Source organism: Schistocerca piceifrons, chromosome 2 (genome assembly GCF_021461385.2).
Source record: "Schistocerca piceifrons isolate TAMUIC-IGC-003096 chromosome 2, iqSchPice1.1, whole genome shotgun sequence".
NCBI lineage: Eukaryota > Metazoa > Arthropoda > Insecta > Orthoptera > Acrididae > Schistocerca > Schistocerca piceifrons.
In genome coordinates this window covers 936,151,559-936,173,813 of record NC_060139.1, presented here as the reverse complement: position 1 = coordinate 936,173,813, position 22,255 = coordinate 936,151,559, and the positions used below count along the sequence as shown (strand labels likewise).

Below are 22,255 nucleotides of genomic sequence, written 5' to 3'. Positions count from 1 at the left end.
ATTGTTAACAGTTCGCAAAAGTCGGGATATATGGCGACCCGTTTAAGGCTTACGCGGTACTGGTCATGACACCCCCAAAAAAGTCGGGACATCCCGCGAAAATATGGATATCTAAAAACACTAATGTAATTCTGTACTGGTGACTGTATAGTCATGGCAGTGAAGTGTTCTGTGTATGTGACAGTCGGTTGTCTGGAGTCAGCACAGCGTCATGGGTCGACGTGGAGACGTGACAAATTGACAGAAAGGAGCCATCGAATTTGGCCGGGCCCATAAGTACAGCGTGCATGAAGTTGCCTGATTTCTTGGTGCATCATCGTGGACTGCCCAACGTGTCTACAGGAAATGGGATACCACTTGCAGGCATGTAACATGGCCTAAGAACAGTGATCGTAGAAAGATCCTAACCGATGGGGACTAGAGATTTATGTCGCACCTTATCGAGGGTCGAGGAATGGCTGGCAGTAACGGACAATGAGCTGCAGCTGGTGAAGTCGACTAACTATCTGGCCGTGGCATTCCTCCTGCCTGTTGCTCAGGCGGCATGAAGTGACCCCTCGCACGTCTTAGCATTGGGTACTGCCCTCTTACATGTGGCCTTTTACTAAGGCGGGAGGATCGCACGTTTTGTGATGCTTGTGACGTGCACATCTCTGTACGCCACATTTTAACAGAGTTCATTTTATACCGTGAAGCAAGGGCAAAAGCAAATATCGGTTGGGATCTACCTTCTATTTTAGATGATGATGAGACGAGTGTGACTAAAGTTTTCAAGTTTTGTGATGTATCTGGACTCCCTTCTAAGCTTTTAGGCTGAAAGTTTTAGTGTGCTGCAGAGTGGCTAGTTCACCCGTTTTTTATTCTTGCGGTCAGCCAATCACGTCCATCTGCTATATCGTTTTATCTCCTTCTACCACTTTTTTCGTGTTTGGTTGATGTTTTAATATTGGCATTACTTCGTTTCGTGCTTCCATGTAGGTAGACACACAGTTTTCCACATTCTGTTACTTTTGGTTTCCGTGCTGTTTTATACTCCTGTTTTGTGTATTTTCCCGACACTCGTCCCAAACTGTTTTCGCGCGTGTGCTGAAGACCTTGCAGTTGTGCGCCCATACCAACATATCCATCCATCTATTTATCTCAGGGAATGCAGGTCATCTCAACCACTGTTGAAGGAGCAAAAAAAGGTGAAAATTTGTGCCGGACGGGGAGTCGAACCCGGATTTACCCGCTTTACACGAGCGATTGCTTTAGTGCTTCGGCCATCTGTACACACATCCCGTCCGACCCAAATCTCCATATTCCGCACGTTGCAGAGTAGCGCCCCTTATCCACTAATAACCTTACTCGCAACCTAGCTAAACTGGGGTGACAAAAAATGTCCTGGGATAGCGATACACACATATACAGATGGCAGTAGCATAGCATTCACATGATATAAAAGGGCAGTGCACTGGTGGAGCTGTTATTTGTACACAGGTGATACATGTTGTATTTGTACACAGGTGGTACATGTTGTATGGTTTCTGATGTCATTATGGCCACACGACGGGAGTATTGGGACAAAGAGATTTCTATGCCATTCTGCATTGTTGCCAGATGTATCCAAGACGGCGGCGATGACGTCATCCAAGATGGCGTGTAGTTGTGGCAACAGTGCATGACGCCATCCAAGATGGCGGCGATGACGTCATACAAGATGGTGGATTATTGCGGGAAGTTTGAATTTTGGCGGGAAGATGGTAAATTGGGTTCCTCCACTAACCTAACCCCCCCCCCCGAAAAAGGGTGGGAAGTTCAAATTCCAACAGGATAATGCATCACACCACAGTTATCTCTACTAAGCAAAGAAATTCGCGGGAAAATAAGTCACTTGGGCTACCTCCACTAACCTAAGTCACACAACCGCCATTTCCTCCTGTGAACTGGCGCCAAGTTTGAATTTTGACAGTAAACAAAGATCATTTGGGGTTTCGCTGCTAATCTAAGAAAATGGCACCAAAGAAAGAACACTTGTACTAATGTAAGTCATCCGACCGCCACCTCCTCCTACGAACTGGCGTCAAGTTTTGGTGGTAAAGAAATGTCACTTAACGTTTCGCTACCAACCAAAAAAAACTGCAGGAAACAAAGTGCACCTCCACTAACCTAAGTCAAACGACCGCCACCGCTTCTGGAGAGAGGAAGGAGTGTACTTTATTTATTCTCAAACAATTTATTTAGGGATGTATTATATTTATCACAGTGATACAGACCACACACTCTGACATGCCAAACAACATACAGACCTGCAAACTACTCCTAAATAACTCATGTATAATGCTCTACACATGCACTTGCTAATTGTAAACTGTCAAAAATAATGCACTGCACAGCCTTCAGACATGCAAACCACTCGTAAATAATGCAATACATATACGTCCAGAGAGCCAAACAACTCTTAAATTGTCAAAATAATAATCTATCTAAAACATTCTGCAAACGTGCTTGCTAATCCTCAGCTGTCGAAATCATGCACCAGTCTTTAATTAAGCAATTAGAGACAGCACCACCATCCAGTGTGTTCGCCAGGGGGTCCGCACTCCAACTGATTTAGTACTCAGTACCACCACCACAGAGCACTGTCGTCCAAAATGGCGTTCATGATGTCAGGTGATGACTCAAGTACCGTTGTCCAAGATGGCTTCAAATAGTGTGTTCACCACAAGGTTTGGGCCTAGTACTCAGAACCACCACCAGAGACCACTGCTGTCTGGTTCGTGACGTAACCCAAGATGGTGGGGGTAAATGGTGGGAAAACGACTTTGCCTGTGGTGAACAGGAGTTTTTATTTTGCAGGCAGTGTCTCCACCATGAGACCTAGACTCCAACTGACCTAGTACACAATACTGCCACCAGAGGGTGCTGTCATCCCTCCTGTGACGTAATCCGAGATGGTGGTATGTGGGGGGATAATGGCACAAAAATGACTCAGCCTGTGCTGGGCTGCGAGAGAGAGTAAGGAAGGAGTATACTAGGCCTATATTTATTTTGAAATATTTTATTTAGGGATGGAGTATATTTATTACACTGGTACAAAACACATGCTGGGGGTCATGCCACACAGCCCACAGACATGTTAACTACTTCCTAATTTTCCAAAATAATTTCAGTACAGACCTGCAAACTGCTCTAAATAATGCAGCACAGTGATGTCTAGACACGCTTAGTACTCATAAACTGTCCAAATAGTGCATGGCACATAGGCTTTCCCGGCGTAATAAGTCTTGAAAGTCTTTTCGGGTTTGCTGCCGGATCCTAAAATCAACTTGACTCGATATTTCGGCGATCCAACTGTTCGCCATCTTCAGGGAATGCTGCTTCTGCTGATGAATCCCGCTGAGCCTACAGGTCCCCTCGCAAAATAATGCAATCAACATGCGCAAGCACCACTCCCCCACACCCTGTCCACTGGACTGCACTGGAGGATACCGACAGCCCCATGAACTGATGCGGCCATCAGCTGTCAAACCACACACAGATACCCACACGCATGAGGCAACAACATCCCTTTCGTACTAGGTATTTACAGAGCGCTGACGCTCCAAGCTGGACCGTGCGCGTGGGTTCGTCGCTACCCTCCCTCTAACTGTGGCCCGGCGAAGACGCTGCAGAAATCCGTTCCAGAATAGCACGAGCTGCTTTCTCCTTAGTGATTCTAATAGACCATGCATGACGTGTGGATGACGCATCACTGCACGTAGCTACTTACCATCGCAAGCGCATCTAGCAACGTTCTCAATGTTATACTGGAGCCACATTGCTATCTAAAATAATAACCAAGTCGAACTATATTAATTTGCATACTGTCCCAGAAATACTTAACCTGCGCTTTTGTCGGAGTTTTCCTGTTGTCTCAGCTTGTATGCGCCGAAATTCTTGCCCTAACAGAACCTGCTTACGAAAATAGTGCAGAATAACGTCGAACGCACTCTTCCCAGCGCTCGTAACATGTTACCATTCCCGCTCTCAACAGACACAAATGTTCTCACCACTATGTAGAGGCTTCTATATCCCAGCACAAAGGACGTGAATGTATCGACCATTATGATTGGCTCTTATCGAATTTACCCACCGAATTACTAATGCCTCCGGTATCGAAGCATCATCCACCTTTTCTTTCTTTCTGCAGACAGGACTTTCAGCGGTAAAATTATTTTGCACAGATCGCTAAATTGCATTGACAGTTACACCGGCAAACTTCTTTACAGATCATCAAATACGTACTACCCTCACAAGAATATTGGAATCCAGGAGCATATTTACCAGTGTAACTACAATTAAATATTACGATTGCTGCTACAGTCTGACACCGATCGACGTACAGGTAATACCTCCACCCCCTCATATTCTTACGGATTTATGGACAGCCCTGCAGGATTCAAGGTGTCAGTTCCCTCCAGCACTGTTTTAGACATTAGTCGAGCCCATGTCACGTTGTGTTGTGGCACTTCTTCGTGCTTGCGTCGGCGCTACACGATGTTAGGCAGGTGTACCAGTTTCTTTGGCTCTTCAGTGTATATGGCTGGTGCCTGCCCTTTCAGACATCCATGTTCGCTCATCTGTCATCTGTCACCGTTGAGTCCAATGCCCCAGTGCTACTAAATGTTGGATATTTGTTTCGTCATGAACTGAATACAGTTGCTGATCGAATGAATGGTTCCTGTTCTATCGGGTGTCCGAAAGGGCACACACCATCCTACATAATCTTTCCTAGCGAACTTTGCGAAGGGAACATGTACATTTGGAGTCGGGTACCTTGCAAGAGACCATTGCTCTCGCGAACCTACCAAGGAAGGACGTGTCGAAGCCATGGCATGCAGAATCGTTGCTGTATTGCGTAACAAAGGTGTAGCAACACGCTGCTAAGAATTTGGTCTTCATTTGGTTTGTCAGTCTGTATTCTCCATATTATCCCAATCACTTTATCTACTGTGCCTTTCAGCCCATAGTTTGGCTTAAATTTACAGAAGGTCAAATGAACTCCCACCATCATAATCCCAAGGACACAGAAAGACCTTGATTTAGTCGAGCTAAGCACAGTCTGTATGCGGAAAGTCGCAGCTGGAGCTTGGAGCTATTCTGTTTGCAGTATACCAAAGCGTCTCTGCGGATGATATTGAGTTCTCTCTTTCTCTGAGCTGAGGCTAATCAATGTTACTGTATAAAGCTATGGCTTTTGTTAACTTTTTCATTTGTCCCAAATAATTTCTCCAGAAGTGTAATATGCCACAATTCTGCCCTCATTAGACAAACACTTCTCTCCATTCGACTATAGGATCTCTTCCCGATGCGAGGACTGAGGCCATTGTGGATTTCGAAATCCCGCAATGGTTGGTTGGTTGTATTAGGGAGAGGGACCAAACAGCGAGGTCATCGGTCCCATCGAATTAGGGAAGGCAGGATCTGTAGTGTCGGTAGCTGGACCGACACCGTGGAGTTGATTGCTGAAAATGAACTATAGACTAACGATGTAGCCGCTAGTGCACGCACGGCATAAAACAGACGGGCGTGAAGTCTGGAACATGAGAACTTATAAATGAATAAGAAGAAAAGTATGTAGATGCTTTTTACTTATCTTTTCTTTATTCCTTGGAATACATCTCTCTTGAATACTCGTAAGCTATAGGCACTGATACAACTGGCGCCTTGCTAGTTCGTTGCCATTAACTTAGCTGATGGCTATTCTGTCTCTCGGCTAATGAGAGAGAAAGGCTTCATACAACTGGGCGGTAGCTAGGTTCTCGTACAACTGGGCGATAGCTAGGTTCGCGTACAACTGGGCGGTAGCTTGGTTCTCGTACAACTGGGGCCGAGTCCACTCTCGTATCACGAGACCTGCCTAGGTGGTGGCGCTAGGTCTGCGATCACAGTGGCGACACGCGGGTCCGATATGTACTACATGGACCGCGGCCGATTTAAGCTACCACCTAGCAAGTGTGGTGTCTGGCGGTGACACCACATTCCTCCCCCGCAAATCGGCGAACGGTCGTGAGATAAGGCTTCCGCCCGCCGGGGGGAGGACCACATGTTGACGTATGCGAGGAGGTGGGGAGCCTAACAACAGGCGAGGCTGTGCCACCCGCACCCGGCCATCCGGTCCGAGGGGAGCTAGGAAACGCCTGCAAAACTAGTCCAGGGTGCACGTCAACATGCGGTGTATGCGCCCGTAAAGAAACATGAGGGGCCGAAGTGTCGACCTCCATTGCGTCGGGGTAGCCGACGCGCGATGACGTCATGTGGTCCGGAGCGGTCGGGAGTTCCATGGCGGAGGACAGCTGGTCACGGGAAGCGATCGGCGGCGCGTGACCCTGGGAGGCGCCTGGCGGCTGCAACGAAGCGTCGAATGCGGTCGGCGCTGACGGGAGAACAAGCGGCGGCGGCGGCGGCGGCTGCTGCTGCGGCGGCGGCGGCGGCGCGTCGCCATGGGGCAAAATGGAAGGCATCGTCGGTAACACCTGGGGATGAGGCGAGCCAGTAGATGGGTCCCCAGGGCGCTGACCGAACGGCACCGTCGCTGAAAGCAGACGGGGAGCGGCAGAACCCGAGCGACGACAGAGGCGCAGCTGATTGAGATGCCGACGCACCTCACCAGAGGCCCCCAAAACCAAATACATCGCGCGGCCGAGGCAGCGAAGAATGCGCCCTGCGAGCCAACGCCGTGAACCTCGATAGTTGCGATAAAATACAACGTCGCCTGGAGCAAAAGCAGGAGTCTGCCGCTGCACAGGAACCTGATGCGGCGGATGCAGCAAAGACATCAATGTGCGATGAGGACGACCGTGGAGCAACTCAGCCGGCGAGCGACCATCTCGGGGCTGAGAGCGATACGAAGACAAAAAGAGCAACAATGCGTCCTCCCGAGAGTGCGACTCTTTCAATTTCAACATCTGTGACTTGAAAGTCCGGACCAAACGTTCAGCGGCACCGTTGGACTGAGGCGAAAACGGCGCGGATGTCAGATGTTGAATACCATTGGCCTGGCAGAATGACTGAAATTCTGCGGACATGAATTGTGGGCCATTGTCGGAAACAATAGTCTGCGGAAGACCTTCAATGCAAAAGATAGCAGACAACGCTTGGATGGTGGCAGAGGACGTCGTGGAAGACATCCGGACAACAAAAGGAAAATTACTGAAGGCGTCGACCAGAACCAACCATCGAGCATTCCAGAACGGACCAGCAAAATCAATGTGCAAGCGTTGCCAAGGGGAAGTGGCTGTCGGCCATGCAAAGACTTTCCGCGGCGGTGCGGACTGTTGTTCGGCACACGCCGGGCACGAAGAACACATATTCGTAATCGCAGCATCGATTCCGAACCAAGTACAGTGCTGACGAGCAAGTTGTTTCGTTCGCACTATACCCCAATGTCCTTGGTGAAGAAGCCGTAAAACAGAGGACTGTAACGAACGTGGGACCACGACTCTGGACTGATCATTATCAGAACGCAACAACAAAACACCACGTCGAACAAAAAGTCTCTCTTTGTGAGCAAAAAATCGGCGAACCAACGGATCCTCGATCCGAGACTTTGACAAAGGCCATTGCGTAGCAACAAAACGTAAAACAGTAGCAAGGACAGGGTCAGCAGCTGTGGCTGTAGCGACACGACGAAAATCAATCGGAAACGATTCGACCACTTCATCGGTTTCCGAATCAATGAACATGCAAGCAAGTTCGGAAGAATCGAATGCTTTATCCTCAGCAACAGGCAAACGGGACAACGCATCGGCGTTTCCGTGCTTAGCAGTGGACCGATACAAGATATCGTAGCGGTACTGCGAGAGGAAAATAGACCAGCGAATGAATTTCTGCGCTGTACGTGGAGGTACAGGCTTGGTCGGATGAAAAAGCGATGTCAAAGGTTTGTGGTCTGTGAGGATGGTAAAGTGACGACCATACAAGAAATCATGGAACTTAGTAACACCAAACACGAGAGCCAAAGCTTCTTTCTCTATCTGTGAATAATTTCTTTGCGCAGACGAGAGCAATTTGGACGCAAAGGCAATAGGGCGATCATGGGAGCCAACTTTGTGCGCAAGCACAGCACCGATCCCGAAATCCGACGCATCTACCATCAACAAAAGGGGTTTCTGGGGATCGAATGGCGTAAGGCAAGTATTAGAAAGCAACGCCGATTTCAACTGGCGAAAGGCGCGTTCACATTCCGTCGTCCAGACGAACGGAACACCTTTACGGCGTAAGCGATGAAGCGGAGCTGAAATGGAAGAGGCATTGCGCACATTTTTATGGTAATAATTAATTTTACCCAACACACTCTGCAGCTGTTTCAGATTTTGAGGGGAAGGCAATTCGTGTATGGCACGGAGGTGCTCTGGACGTGGATGTATGCCTTGGGCATTAATGACATGTCCCAGGTATGGTAAGTCACGAGCAAAAAACACACATTTGTCCTTCCTCAAGCGAAGACCATTTTGCCGCAAGACCTGAAATAATGTTCGTAAATTCGCAAGATGATCTTCTTCTGTCCGTCCGGAGATCACTATATCGTCCAGATAGTTTGCTGCAGTAGGGACCGACGCACAAATAGTTTGTAAATATTGCTGAAACAAGGCAGGGGCGGATGCACACCCGAAAGGCAGTCTTTTGAAGCGGTACAATCCAAGTTGCGTGTTAACCACCAATACGCGCTGGGATTCGTCGTCCACTGGTATTTGCAAGTACGCATCGGCTAGGTCCAACTTTGAAAAATATTTTCCCGGGCACAGTTTAGCAAAAAGATCTTCCGGGCGGGGCAAAGGAAAAGTAGCAGTCACTAGCTGTGGATTCACTGTGGCCTTGAAGTCCACGCAAAGTCTCAATTTTCCGGAAGGTTTTGGCAAAATTACTAAGGGTGAGGCCCAGAGAGAAGCTTGCACACGTTCAATTACACCCTGTGATTCGAGATCGTGTAACGTTCTTGCGACCTCATCACGCAATGCGTGGGGAACATTGCGCGCCCTGAAAAATTTCGGTTGCGCGTTTACCTTCAGTTCTAAATGTGCTTCATAGTTTTTAGCGCAACCTAAGCCCGGTGCAAAAATGTCTGCAAATTCGTCACACAGCCGGGAAACACTGTCTGTAGGCACAGTCTGATTCACTGAGAGGACCTGATTTACAATAGACATGTTAAACAACTTAAATAAATCTAGACCAAACAAATTCACTGCAGAAGAAGAACGAAGAACGTAAAATGACACAAGTTTTGTTTGTCCCTTGTATGTTGCAAGAAGGCTGCACTGTCCTAACACAGGAATTTTCTGTCCGGAATATGTAGTTAGCTTAACATTTGCGGAACGCAACGGAGGTTTGCCCAGTTGTTTGTACGTGTCGTGATTGAGCAATGAAACTGCAGCTCCGGTATCGAGCTGGAATGGTATCACTTGGCCTTCAAAGTCTAAGTCCACAAAAAGTTTATTGTCCTGCTGACGACAAGAGCGACTGTTTTGTGCAATTGGAACAGACACTGGTACAGAATCACTGGCTAATTGACGTGATTTCCGGCGACGTCGACGCACAGTTTGTGTGGGACGATCACTGTTACTGTTAGAGAAAGTGTCACTGGACGAAGCGGAATTAACGACATGAATGTCCATAGGCGAAGGTCCACGAGCCTGATTGTCCTTGGTTCGATTCCGGCGCGAAGCAAAGGGCCTGGAATGATTGTGATTGTCTGATCTGAGCTTTTTCTGGCAAACACTTTGAACATGTCCTTTCTTATTGCAGAAAAAGCAAATAGCTTGGCGTGACGGGCAATGTTCACGCGAATGTCTAGTAGCACACCGCGGGCATGATTTCACTGCATTTGTGGGCTGGCGCGGCACACCTGGGTTAGCACGCGGCGGTCGCTGTGTCGCCGTGCGCAAGGCCCGGTTACCGGGCCGCGCAGCGCGTCCAGCGGGCCGGTTAATGTTACACACGGCTGGCGAAGTTTCAAAAGATTCCTGAGCACAGTCCAGTGTGTCCTGTCTATCCAATATGTCTATCACTTGTTGAAGGGAGGGATTAACTAGTTTCAAAATTTGCTCCCGGATGCGAACATCAGAAACGTTCTGTGCAATTGCATCACGCACCATTGTATCTGAATAAGAAAGACCACAGTCACATTCAAAGGCACAGTCCCTAGTAAGTCCTTGCAATGTTGCTACCCACTCCCTATTAGTTTGACCGGCCGTACGTTTTGTACGAAAGAACGTATACCGTTTTGCAACCACATTAACTGTGTCTTTGAAATAGGCATCTAATGCAGACAAAATTTCCTCGTAGGACAGAGTTGCTACGTCGCGTCGGGGAAACAATTTCACTATCACACGGTATGTGGACACACCGACACAAGAAAGCAAAAACGGCTGCCGCTCATTACCTTGAATTCTGTAGGCAGCAAGGTGGAAGGCGAACTGTCGAGACCACTCTTGCCAGGTCTCATCGGCTGCCACGTATGGTCGAAAGGGAGGTGCAACAGCGTTCAGTGGCAGCGGTAGCGAAGAAGCGGCGGCGGCCGCATCGGTTTGAATGGTACGTTGACCCTGGACGAGCTGTCCAAGGGCATCCAGTAACGCCTGCGTCTGCTGATTCTGCAAGCGATAAAATTCGGACAGTACATCTGGAGAATGTGGCGAAGCCATGACACAATTAAATGTAAGCAATCAGAACACTTGAAATCGGCCAATGTTGCAAATGAATTAATACAAACTCTTATGCTCGTCGCCAATAAATGTAGTGTCGGTAGCTGGACCGACACCGTGGAGTTGATTGCTGAAAATGAACTATAGACTAACGATGTAGCCGCTAGTGCACGCACGGCATAAAACAGACGGGCGTGAAGTCTGGAACATGAGAACTTATAAATGAATAAGAAGAAAAGTATGTAGATGCTTTTTACTTATCTTTTCTTTATTCCTTGGAATACATCTCTCTTGAATACTCGTAAGCTATAGGCACTGATACAACTGGCGCCTTGCTAGTTCGTTGCCATTAACTTAGCTGATGGCTATTCTGTCTCTCGGCTAATGAGAGAGAAAGGCTTCATACAACTGGGCGGTAGCTAGGTTCTCGTACAACTGGGCGATAGCTAGGTTCGCGTACAACTGGGCGGTAGCTTGGTTCTCGTACAACTGGGGCCGAGTCCACTCTCGTATCACGAGACCTGCCTAGGTGGTGGCGCTAGGTCTGCGATCACAGTGGCGACACGCGGGTCCGATATGTACTACATGGACCGCGGCCGATTTAAGCTACCACCTAGCAAGTGTGGTGTCTGGCGGTGACACCACAGGATCCATTCAGGCATTTGCCTGAAGCGATGTAGGGAAATCACGGAAAATCTAAATCAGGATGGCCGGACGCGGGTTTGAACCGTCGTCGTCTCGAATGCGAGTCCAGTGTCGTCTCGAATGCGAGTCCAGTGTGTTAACAACTGCGCCACTCGCTCGGTTACGCAATGGAATATTTTCTTTCTAATAACGCTCATCAAATCTAATTGGCTCTATTTCGGAAATAAACATTCGAAAAACGTCATTTTTTTAGGATTTGATTAACGAATGTTCTAAATAACCAAACAGCATTGAGAATTACGAAAACGATTCGTCTAGAGCAGCGTTTCTTAGTCTTTTCTGAAGATGGAACCTTTTTAATATCCACTTTTACCCATTTGCAGAACCCGTGGTTTTTTCCTGTAGTATTTTTCAACGCAACATTCTGTAAGTAGGTTATTACAACAATATTTATATGCTTCAAAAAATTATTTAAAAATAATACCAAATTTCTTAAAGTACTAGCTTTAATAAAGAACATAACCAAATATGACTATGAAATCTAAATTTTAATGAGAAGAGTAGGCCCACTTCTTATTTTTACATGGGACAGAATATCAGGTTCTGTAGATTAGAGGTAGAATTCTCATGACAGATTCGGCGGAAAGTATGTTGCGGTATGTATTTGTTTCGACACATAAGCTAAGACCTATGTTTTGCATATGAATGTAATTTCAAATTTTAAAAGTGCCAACACAGTCTATTGCTGCAATTTGGGATATTCATCTTCTTGAACCGCGATAGAACTCTGCTAAGGGCATTAATTTATATTTCTTCTTCCAGGGTAAATGCAATAAAAGTTTCGCATTCAGCTGCTGACACTGTCGAAGGGCGTGTATTGACAATGACTGAATATTTAATCCCACAATTCACTTTGATATTTAATTTGGTTTCATTTGTAAAACACGGATTGAAATCTTTTTTTCAAACCTTTCAAGTGCTGTATAATTTTTCAATAAATGTGTCTTTCATTTCAACTCCCAACCTCTTCTAGAAAGAATGTTGTTGTTGGTAAGCGGCCACACTTACTGGAGCGCATACAAATTCTCCAAAATTCATTTTTCTTGAGAGCAAGAATATTTTCTTGAGCGATAAGTACTTTCACTTGTTTGCCTTGAAGGGTTAAATTTCGTTCATCGATGTTAGTGAAAATGTCACTCAAACAGGCAGTGAAGCAGCCAATTTCTGTAAAGTAATCGATCGGTCAATTCGAATTTATGTTCTAAAACCTCGCCCTTACCTGAAAACAGGGGATAGTAACTTTCCTCGAGAATTTAAAAGAAGATATATTTGGCTCACGTCGCATGTCCTCGCATATGCCATCTAAAGTGAATCTTCAATGATTATTACATGTCCAGCTAAGGTTAACAGTTATGCTATTGAGCATTTTATTGTGTGCTGTCTTTTTTATGACGTAACAATCATCAGTGAGGGCTGCATACATGGACATGGCCATGTGCACAAGGTGCTTTTTGATTGTAAATGTTTTATTTATGACAAACCTTTAAATAATGTGCTACACTTTATCTTCATGACAAGTTAGCGTGGAATCCAACCCAAAATGAACACATTTTACAACAACAGTTTTTGAAGACCTGAAGATAAGAGCAAAATGTGTCGTAACCGGTTGTTTTTAAATAATTAAATATTTATGCGATCATGATTTGAAAAAGTTTTTACTGATTAATTACCTGTTGCATGTACTTTTAATTGTGGCATGATGAAACAAACACTATCAGTGCCATTTCTTAGTAGTTTGCTATATTAACATCTTTTGTGTAATTCTAGATAATAATTTTTAAGTAACTAGTTTCTTATATGGCTTTGGTTTTCTCTGCTGACAACACAAATAATAATGATTTCTAATTTATTATTTTTTTCTAGAGTGGAGAGAATCATGACTTTCTCTCAGGGCAGCACCGTTGGTATGCAACATCCCATGCTCGTCCCACTTATTGCAATGTCTGCAGAGAAGCTTTGTCAGGTGAGTACCAAGGAGAACTAATTGTGTGTGTGTGTGTGTGTGTGTGTGTGTGTGAGAGAGAGAGAGAGAGAGAGAGAGAGAGAGAGAGAGAATACTGGTATTTAAAATATAAATAAGCCAATCCAACAAATGTTTTACATTTAGGTGGGAATGTTTGTACAGTTCATAGGTTCATTTTGTAGCCCCTGGCAACTATATGAAAACTGCCATGTTAAGCAAGGATGTAGGTGGAAGAAGTGTGTTTCTCAATTTTGAGATATTTTGCAAAAGTTTACTTATATGAAATCTCTCCTTCTCTGTTGAGCAAGTGTTCACAAAAGCAGATGTTAAATACCCTCCCATCCTATCCTTTACAAAACTTGGACATGTATTACATTGTACTGAATGTACCCCAGATTTGAGAAATTTGTCAGTTGGAGGTTTCTCATTATGCGTAAAGAGCACAGTAATGTCATACATTTTTTGAACAAATTAACTTTACAATATGAAATGTCACCAAAAAATGGGATTGTAGTGTATTTCTTAAGAATATGGCCTTTTTTATTGATTGTAGAGGGGTTTACATTCTTGTTGGTGTTATTTTTATAAAGTTTCCGTACAAGACTTGCATGATATGTGTTTTTAACTGCTATATACTTTAGGTTAACAAGTTCAGTAGTGATAGCAGAAGGAGTGACAAGAAGAGGCATGAATAATGTTAACTGTTGTGGTGAGTTTCCTGTAATTTTGTAAACTTCTACAGATACAAAAATTAATTTGTCCAAACCAGTAAAGTGAAATAAAAATATCTGTGTAACTCACAACTGAAAAATAACAGCTGTGAATAAAATGATATATCCATATCTATATTTACAAATGCTGTAAATGTAGATTTGCCATTTTTTCACCTATGTAATAAGATTAGTCTAGGTCAGTACCGCCTTGTATGTTCCTCCCATTTCTCTGGAGCCCAAAGTAATATCGGAGTTCGGCTTCTATCAGTTCTTCCATTGTTCTGAACATAATTTGTGTCAATATATTGTAATCATGATGTATCAGACTTATAGTTCAAGAAAAATAGTCATATCTGTCAACACCTGCCTTCTTTGCAATTGGAATGATTACTTTCTTCGTGAAGTCTGAGGGTATTTCACCCATTTCATATATCTTACACACCAGGTTGAATAGTTTTGTCATGGCTAACTCTTCCAAGGATCTCAATAATTCTGAGGGAATGTAATCGACACAAGGATTCCTGTTCCGACACAGTGCTGGGTCAAATTCTTCTCAAAGTATCATATCTCCCATCTCATTTTCATTTAGCTCTACCTTCCTTTCAACAATATTGTCTCCAAGTTCATTTCCTTTGTAGAGCCCCTATATAAAATCATTCCATCTTTCAGTTTTCGCCTCTTTGCTTAGAACTGGCTTGCCATCTGAGTTCTTCATGTTCGTACAGTTGCACCTCTTTTCTCCAAATGTCTCTTCACTTTTTCTATGTGTGATCTGTCTTTCCCTTACTTATGCATGTTTCTACACCCTTTCATATGTCTTATAGACCTGCAATGCAGTCATGAACCTTTCCTACAGAAGCCTTAGTCCCACAGAATTATCAGTCCTTTCCAAATGCCTCACCTTTTCCCCCTCTCCCAAATTCAATCATGCAGGACTAGTTAAAGACTTTCTCTCCTTCTCCCAGTTCCTACAGTGGAAACACTTTTTCACCACCAACCCGACCAATCAGACTCAACCAAAGACCAATATTGAACCTTGCCTAACTCGCTTCACTCCTCTATCCAACTGTGATCCACACCCACTACCTCCAAACCACCCCCTGTTAACTTTCCAGAATTTCTTAACCTCAAACCTTGCCTCACCATCATTCCCCAAATCCCTCAACATGCAAACTAACCTTACATCTGCAGAAAGAACTGCAGTCCACCATCTAAAAACTTATCCCAACCTTTTAATCGTACCTGCAGACAATGGCTCCACCATCGTTGTTTTGAACAGCAAGGATTACGTGGCGGAAGGACTCCATCAGCTGTCAGATACTTCCACCTACAAACTTTGCGACAGTGACCCCATTCCAGTAATCCAGCATTATCTCCAGTCACTACTCAAATCCTTAGGCCCATACCAGAACCTCTCCCCAGAGTCCATCTCTACTTACTCCAACCACTCCCCACACTCCTACCTTCTACATGCTTCCTAAAGTCCATAAACCCAACCACCCATGACACCCCATTGTGGCCAGTTACTGTGCCCCCACTGAGAAAATCTCTGCTCTTGTAGACCAACATCTGCAACCTATTACTGGGAACCTATCCTCAAATATAAAAGATACCAACCATTTCCTCCACCGACTCACCATGGTTTCTGTCCCTTTACCAAACGGTGCCTGCCATCCATTCCATACGAAGAAATGCCTTCCATACAGCCTAGCCACCCATGATCGTCACATCTGCAGTGATGAGCAGTCCCTCTCAAAATATACCGAGGGTCTCACTGAAGCCTTCACTGACCGTAATTATCCTCTCAACCTTATTTTCAAAAACATATCTCCTGTGCCTTATCTTTCCAGTCCTCCTCCACCTCCCAGAGTCCCACAGCCTGGCCACAGAGGATCATTCCACTCATAACTCAGTATCATCCGGGAGTGGAGCAACTGAATTACATTCTCCACCAGGCTTTTTATTACCTCTTGTCGTGCCCTGAAATGAGAAATGTCCTGCCCACTATCTTTCCCACCCCTCCTACAGTGGTATCCCACTATCCACCGAACCTACATAATATACTCGTCCATCCTTACAAAACCCCTGCTCCCAGTGCCTTACCTCATGGCTCATACCCTAGATGCAAGACCTGTCCCATACATCCTACCACCACCTACTCCAGTCCGGTCACTAACATCATCTATCACATCAGAGGCAGGGCTACATGTGAAACCAGTCATGTGATTGACATGCTAAGCTGCAACCACTGTGCTGCATTCTATGTAGGCATGACAACCAACAATCTGTCTGTCCACATGAATGGCCACTGACAAACTGTGGCCAAAAAACAAGTGGACCACACTGTTGCAGAACATGCTGCCAAACCTGATATCCCTCATCTCAATCACTGCTTCACAGCCTTTGCCATATGGATCCTTCCCACCAACACCAGCTTTTCTGAATTGCTCAGGTGGGAACTTTCCCTGCAATATATCCTACCTTCCCTTAACCCTCCTGGCCCAAACTTTCGTTAGTCACTGTCCTCACCCATCCAGCCCCCTCTTTGTTTCCATTCCAGCACTACACAGCCGTCATCTCTCCGCCACACCCAGTCTTTGAATTTCTTTTATTTCTGTCTTTTCAACTACTAACCCTCCCCCCTCCCCATCTTCTCTCCTGCCATCTGTCTAAACTGCAGCACTTCACTGTCCACCATCCCCCACCATACTGTCACTAACCCTCCCTACCCCAGCCTCCCCCTTACCCCCACACAGTCACCACTCCCATCATGCACTGGTGCTGCTGTTCATAGTGTGGTTTCAGTTGTCTGAGGCTGCAGACGTGTGTGCAAGTTGCGTTTGCGTGAGTTTGTGTGCATGTGTGTATGTGTATCTATTGCTGACAAAGGCCTTCGTGGCCGAAAGCTATAATTGTGTGAATCTTTTTGTTGTGCCTATCGTGACTCAGCAGCTCCGCCATATGGTGAGTGGCGACTTTCCTTCTCTAATATTGTTACATTCCATCCTGTATTATCCATTGTTTGATTTTTGTTCTTACTTTATCATTCACATTTTCTATCAGTCTTATTTTTTAGATGTCTGTACCCTTTTCATGTGCTTCATTTGGATGAATTTTTACATTTTATCCTTTCCTCAGTTAGATTCAGTATCTCACATGTTATTTAAGGGCTTATAATGTACTTTGTCTTTTTCCCTATTTGATCCTCAGATGGATTCACTATTAAATCTCTCAAAGCTACCTAATCATCTTGTTCTATGTTCTCATCCCCTGTTTCAATCAGAATTGCCTAAAGCTCCCTCTGAATCTCTCAGTAGTGTAAGTTTCTTTCAACTTATCATGGTCATATCTCCTTAAATTTCTAGTTCAAACCTGCTCCAGGAGATGTCTTACAGTTGAAAATCAATTTCGTAATATCTGTCTTAACATTGTATAATTAATCAGAAACCTTCTAGTGACCCCAAGTCTCTTTCGTGTATACAACCTCTTCCATTATTCTTAAACCTAGTGTTAGCACTGACTGTAGCCTGATCCATGAATGATGGCAGTTCGTGCATGTTGGGGCATGGATGTTGATTGTATTGTTGCCAGTTCCAAGCAACAGTTGCGGTAGGCTCATGTACATATTTTGCACTTGAAATCCTGCAAATTATGTGTCCCACTTGCTTATGCAGAATTTGTTGTTTACTACCACCATTAGTGATGATAACCCGCAACAGATGGAATAGAAATTCACTAAGCAACTTGCTACAGTCACATTTAATGGTCGCTTTAGCTACAGCATTCACAGCAGAGTGCTCAGAACACCACTGAACATTCACTGAATGTTGGAGAATGCGTGACATAGGTGGGAAGAACAACCTAAACTCGATGCCATCTTTCATGGCTCCAACTATACATTAAGCTCGAGTCAAAATTCTTCCAAGTGGCTTCCTCTTTCATTCCTTTCCCCCAGTCCAAGTTCTCTTACTATTTCCCTTCTCTTCCTTTTCCTAATATTGAATTTAAGTCCCCATCAAGTTTTCATCTTTCTTAACTATTTGAATAATTTCTTTTATCTCATCATACATTCTTTCAGCCTCTTCATCATGTGTGGAGGTAGTTGGCATACGAACTTGTACTACTGGGATGGGTGTTGACTTCATTTTATTGTCTATGATGGTGTGTTCATTGTGCTGTTGATAGTTGCTTATGAGCTTTTGTATTGCTTATTCATTATTGTACTTACTCCTGCATTAGCCTTATTTGATTATGTATTTATAATCTCATACTCATCGTACCGGAAGTCTTGTTTTTCCTGCCATTACACTTCACGAATTCACACTGTATCTTTCAGCCTACTCATTTCCCTTTTTTAAATGCTCTAACTTCCTACCCAATTAAGTGATCTAACATTCCATGCTCTCAACATAGAATACCTGTTTTATTTTTCCTGATGATGATATCCTCCTGAGTAGCCCCCACTCCAAATGGGAGACTATTTTACGTTCAGACTATCCCATCATCATTTAAACACACAGTAGAGCTGCATGTCCTCAAGAAAAATTATGGCTGTAGTTTCCCCTTGCTTTGAGCTGGTCACAGTACTAGCACAGCAAACTTTTAAATGACTTAAGTCAGATAGCCTCTCCCCGATGTTATTCAATCTGTATATTGAGCAAGCAGTGAAGGGAACAAAAGAAAAATTTGGAGTAGGTATTAAAATCCATGGAGAAGAAATAAATCTTTGAGGTTCGCCGATGACATTGTAATTCTGTCAGAGACAGCAAAGGACCTGGAAGAGCAGTTGAACGGAATGGACAGTGTCTTGAAAGGAGGATATAGGATGAACATCAACAAAAGCAAAACAAGGATAATGGAATGTAGTCGAATTAAGTCAGGTGATGCTGAGGGAATTAGATTAGGGAATGAGACACTTAAAGTAGTAAAGGAGTTTTGCTATTTGGAGAGCAAAATAACTGATGATGGTCAAAAAAACATGGACGATACATAGTTTGGACAAGAATAGAATAGAAGCTTTCAAAATGTGGTGCTACAGAAGAATGCTGAAGATTAGATGGGTAGATCACATAACTAATGAGGAGGTATTGAATAGAATTGGGGAGAAGAGGAGTTTGTGGCACAACTTGACTAGAAGAAGGGATCAGTTGGTAGGACATGTTCTGAGGCATCAAGGGATCATGAATTTAGTATTGGAGGGCAGCGTGGAGGGTAAAAATCGTAGAGGGAGACAAGAGATGAATACACTAAGCAGATTGAGAACGATGTAGGTTGCAGTAGGTACTGGGAGATGAAGAAGCTTGCACAGGATAGAGTAGCATGGAGACCTGCATCAAACCAGTCTCAGGACTGAAGACAACAACAACAACAACAAGTGAGATCAGTCAAGCCTCTATATTGCTGCCCATGCAACTACTGTAAAGACTCCTGTCTCTTTTCAGGAACCATGGATTAACCTGGTCGCTCCACAGGTACCCTCCATCGTGATCACACCACCTCAGCAAGGTCCATAGATCATAGGGGGATCAATAATTACATTGGCCAGACTTCCAAAAAGAATGTAAATTTTCATTGTATAGTGTAGAACCAGATGCATAGTGGTATCAGACAGTTCCCTTACAAAATTACAATTTCACAGAAAGCACCAGCAGTTCCCTCTTGGTTAAGCATTAAATTATTTTAATATGAAGCACAATGCTGTTATTTTGTGTGTGCATTTCTAAGGAATACAGGATCTACAATATATTCTCGAAAAGTCAATCGGGGAGATTTATTCATGTTGATTGCTTTATAAAACTATGGAATAATATACGCTCCTTTATTAAGTTGGTCAGAAATTCAAATCACAGTATAAAACTGTTGTAGAATGGAGTTTTCATTACATTTCTCTCTGAATTATTGGCCTGGTCAAGTGACACCGTTTGACCATTTGTTCCACATAGGCCATTGAAGAACTTTAACTCATTTGGCAGTAGTTCATTTAGTCTTTTGTTCTGTTAGCATCATCTTACATAACATGGAAGTTCATCAGCTTGACATGTGATTGCTCAATAACTGTCACATTGCAGATAAACTTCAAGTGTTTCATTTTATTTACAGACACTACAAAAAAGAAAAGAAAAACTCACACTTTGATGATGTCATGTTCACAGTGCTTCTGCTTGATCTTCTAATGATGTATACAGCAACTACCATGAGGGTCTACCATACTTGTTAAGTCAGAATAAGATTCATGAGAACTATTTAAAATCACTGTAATTATTTTTATACTCAGTTAAATGATTTTCGCTCACAATAGTTTTTCATATACTACTCTTAGAAATTGCCACCAGTTAATTCTCTATGACCGTACTCATGTAGGTCTTGCTGCTGTTACTGTTCAGACAATTTTTTTATGCTACGCCAACTTTTAATGCTTGCTAGTTGACAGCGCCACTGTTGTTTCATATCAGTTCTAATACTTCTCCTAATAACTACCCCTCCCTCCATAGTTCACAAAATTTCATTCTGACAGTTTGGATTAGCAAAATACATAAAAGTGTTTCATTGTATACATAAATATTTGTTGTTGTTGTTGTGGTCTTCAGTCCAGAGACAGCAATGATCACACGCACGGCACAGCGGACACACCAGGAACCGCGGTGTTGGCCGTCGAATGGCGCTAGCTGCGCAGCATTTGTGCACCGCCGCCGTCAGTGTCAGCCAGTTTTCCGTGGCATATGGAGCTCCATCGCAGTCTTTAACACTGGTAGCATGCCGCGACAGCGTGGACGTGAACCATATGTGCAGTTGACGGACTTTGAGCGAGGGCGTATAGTGGGCATGCGGGAGGCCGGGTGGACGTACCGCCGAATTGCTCAACACGTGGGGCGTGAGGTCTCCACAGTACATCGATGTTGTCGCCAGTGGTCGGCGGAAGGTGCACGTGCCCGTCGACCTGGGACCGGACCGCAGCGACGCACGGATGCACGCCAAGACCGTAGTATCCTACGCAGTGCCGTAGGGGACCGCACCGCCACTTCCCAGCAAATTAGGGACACTGTTGCTCCTGGGGTATCGGCGAGGACCATTCGCAACCGTCTCCATGAAGCTGGGCTACGGTCCCGCACACCGTTAGGCCGTCTTCCGCTCACGCCCCAACATCGTGCAGCCCGCCTCCAGTGGTGTCGCGACAGGCGTGAATGGAGGGACGAATGGAGACGTGTCGTCTTCAGCGATGAGAGTCGCTTCTGCCTTGGTGCCAATGATGGTCGTATGCGTGTTTGGCACCGTGCAGGTGAGCGCCACAATCAGGACTGCATACGACCGAGGCACACAGGGCCAACACCCGGCATCATGGTGTGGGGAGCGATCTCCTACACTGGCCGTACAGCACTGGTGATCGTCGAGGGGACACTGAATAGTGCACGGTACATCCAAACCGTCATCGAACCCATCGTTCTACCATTCCTAGACCGGCAAGGGAACTTGCTGTTCCAACAGGACAATGCACGTCCGCATGTATCCTGTGCCACCCAACGTGCTCTAGAAGGTGTAAGTCAACTACCCTGGCCAGCAAGATCTCCGGATCTGTCCCCCATTGAGCATGTTTGGGACTGGATGAAGCGTCGTCTCACGCGGTCTGCACGTCCAGCACGAACGCTGGTCCAACTGAGGCGCCAGATGGAAATGGCATGGCAAGCCATTCCACAGGACTACATCCAGCATCTCTACGATCGTCTCCATGGGAGAATAGCAGCCTGCATTGCTGCGAAAGGTGGATATACTCTGTACTAGTGCCGACATTGTGCATGCTCTGTTGCCTGTGTCTATGTGCCTGTGGTTCTGTCAGTGTGATCATGTGATGTATCTGACCCCAGGAATGTGTCAATAAAGTTTCCCCTTCCTGGGACAATGAATTCACGGTGTTCTTATTTCAATTTCCAGGAGTGTATTATGTTAATTTTAGCAGATATCCAGTTTGAAAGACTTTAATGTTTTCTGCTCGTAACATACATGAACAAATAAACTGCAATAGTTCTGTAAAATGAGTGTTATTCTGTAAAATAAATGTTACAAGGAAGCCGACAGGGAAGCTTACTACATTTCAATGCTTACTACATTTCAACTTGATCCTGCCCTTCCTTATTATATCACCAGCAAGATGGGGTGTTATCCACAGGTAATGGAGAGCGATATTAGATATACTGTTTCATGTGTGACTGAAATTA

The 22,255-nt window shown here is 44.7% G+C and overlaps 1 protein-coding gene across 1 annotated transcript in view; it reads left to right on the top strand.

Moving 5' to 3' along the window:
- Nucleotides 1-22,255, top strand: part of LOC124777768 (diacylglycerol kinase eta) — a 583,415-nt gene that overhangs the window by 220,331 nt on the left and 340,829 nt on the right. Inside the window, exon 3 of the mRNA XM_047253274.1 lies at nucleotides 13,233-13,332. Within this exon, the coding sequence (XP_047109230.1) occupies nucleotides 13,233-13,332 (100 nt within the window). The remainder of the gene's footprint in view (nucleotides 1-13,232; nucleotides 13,333-22,255) is intronic.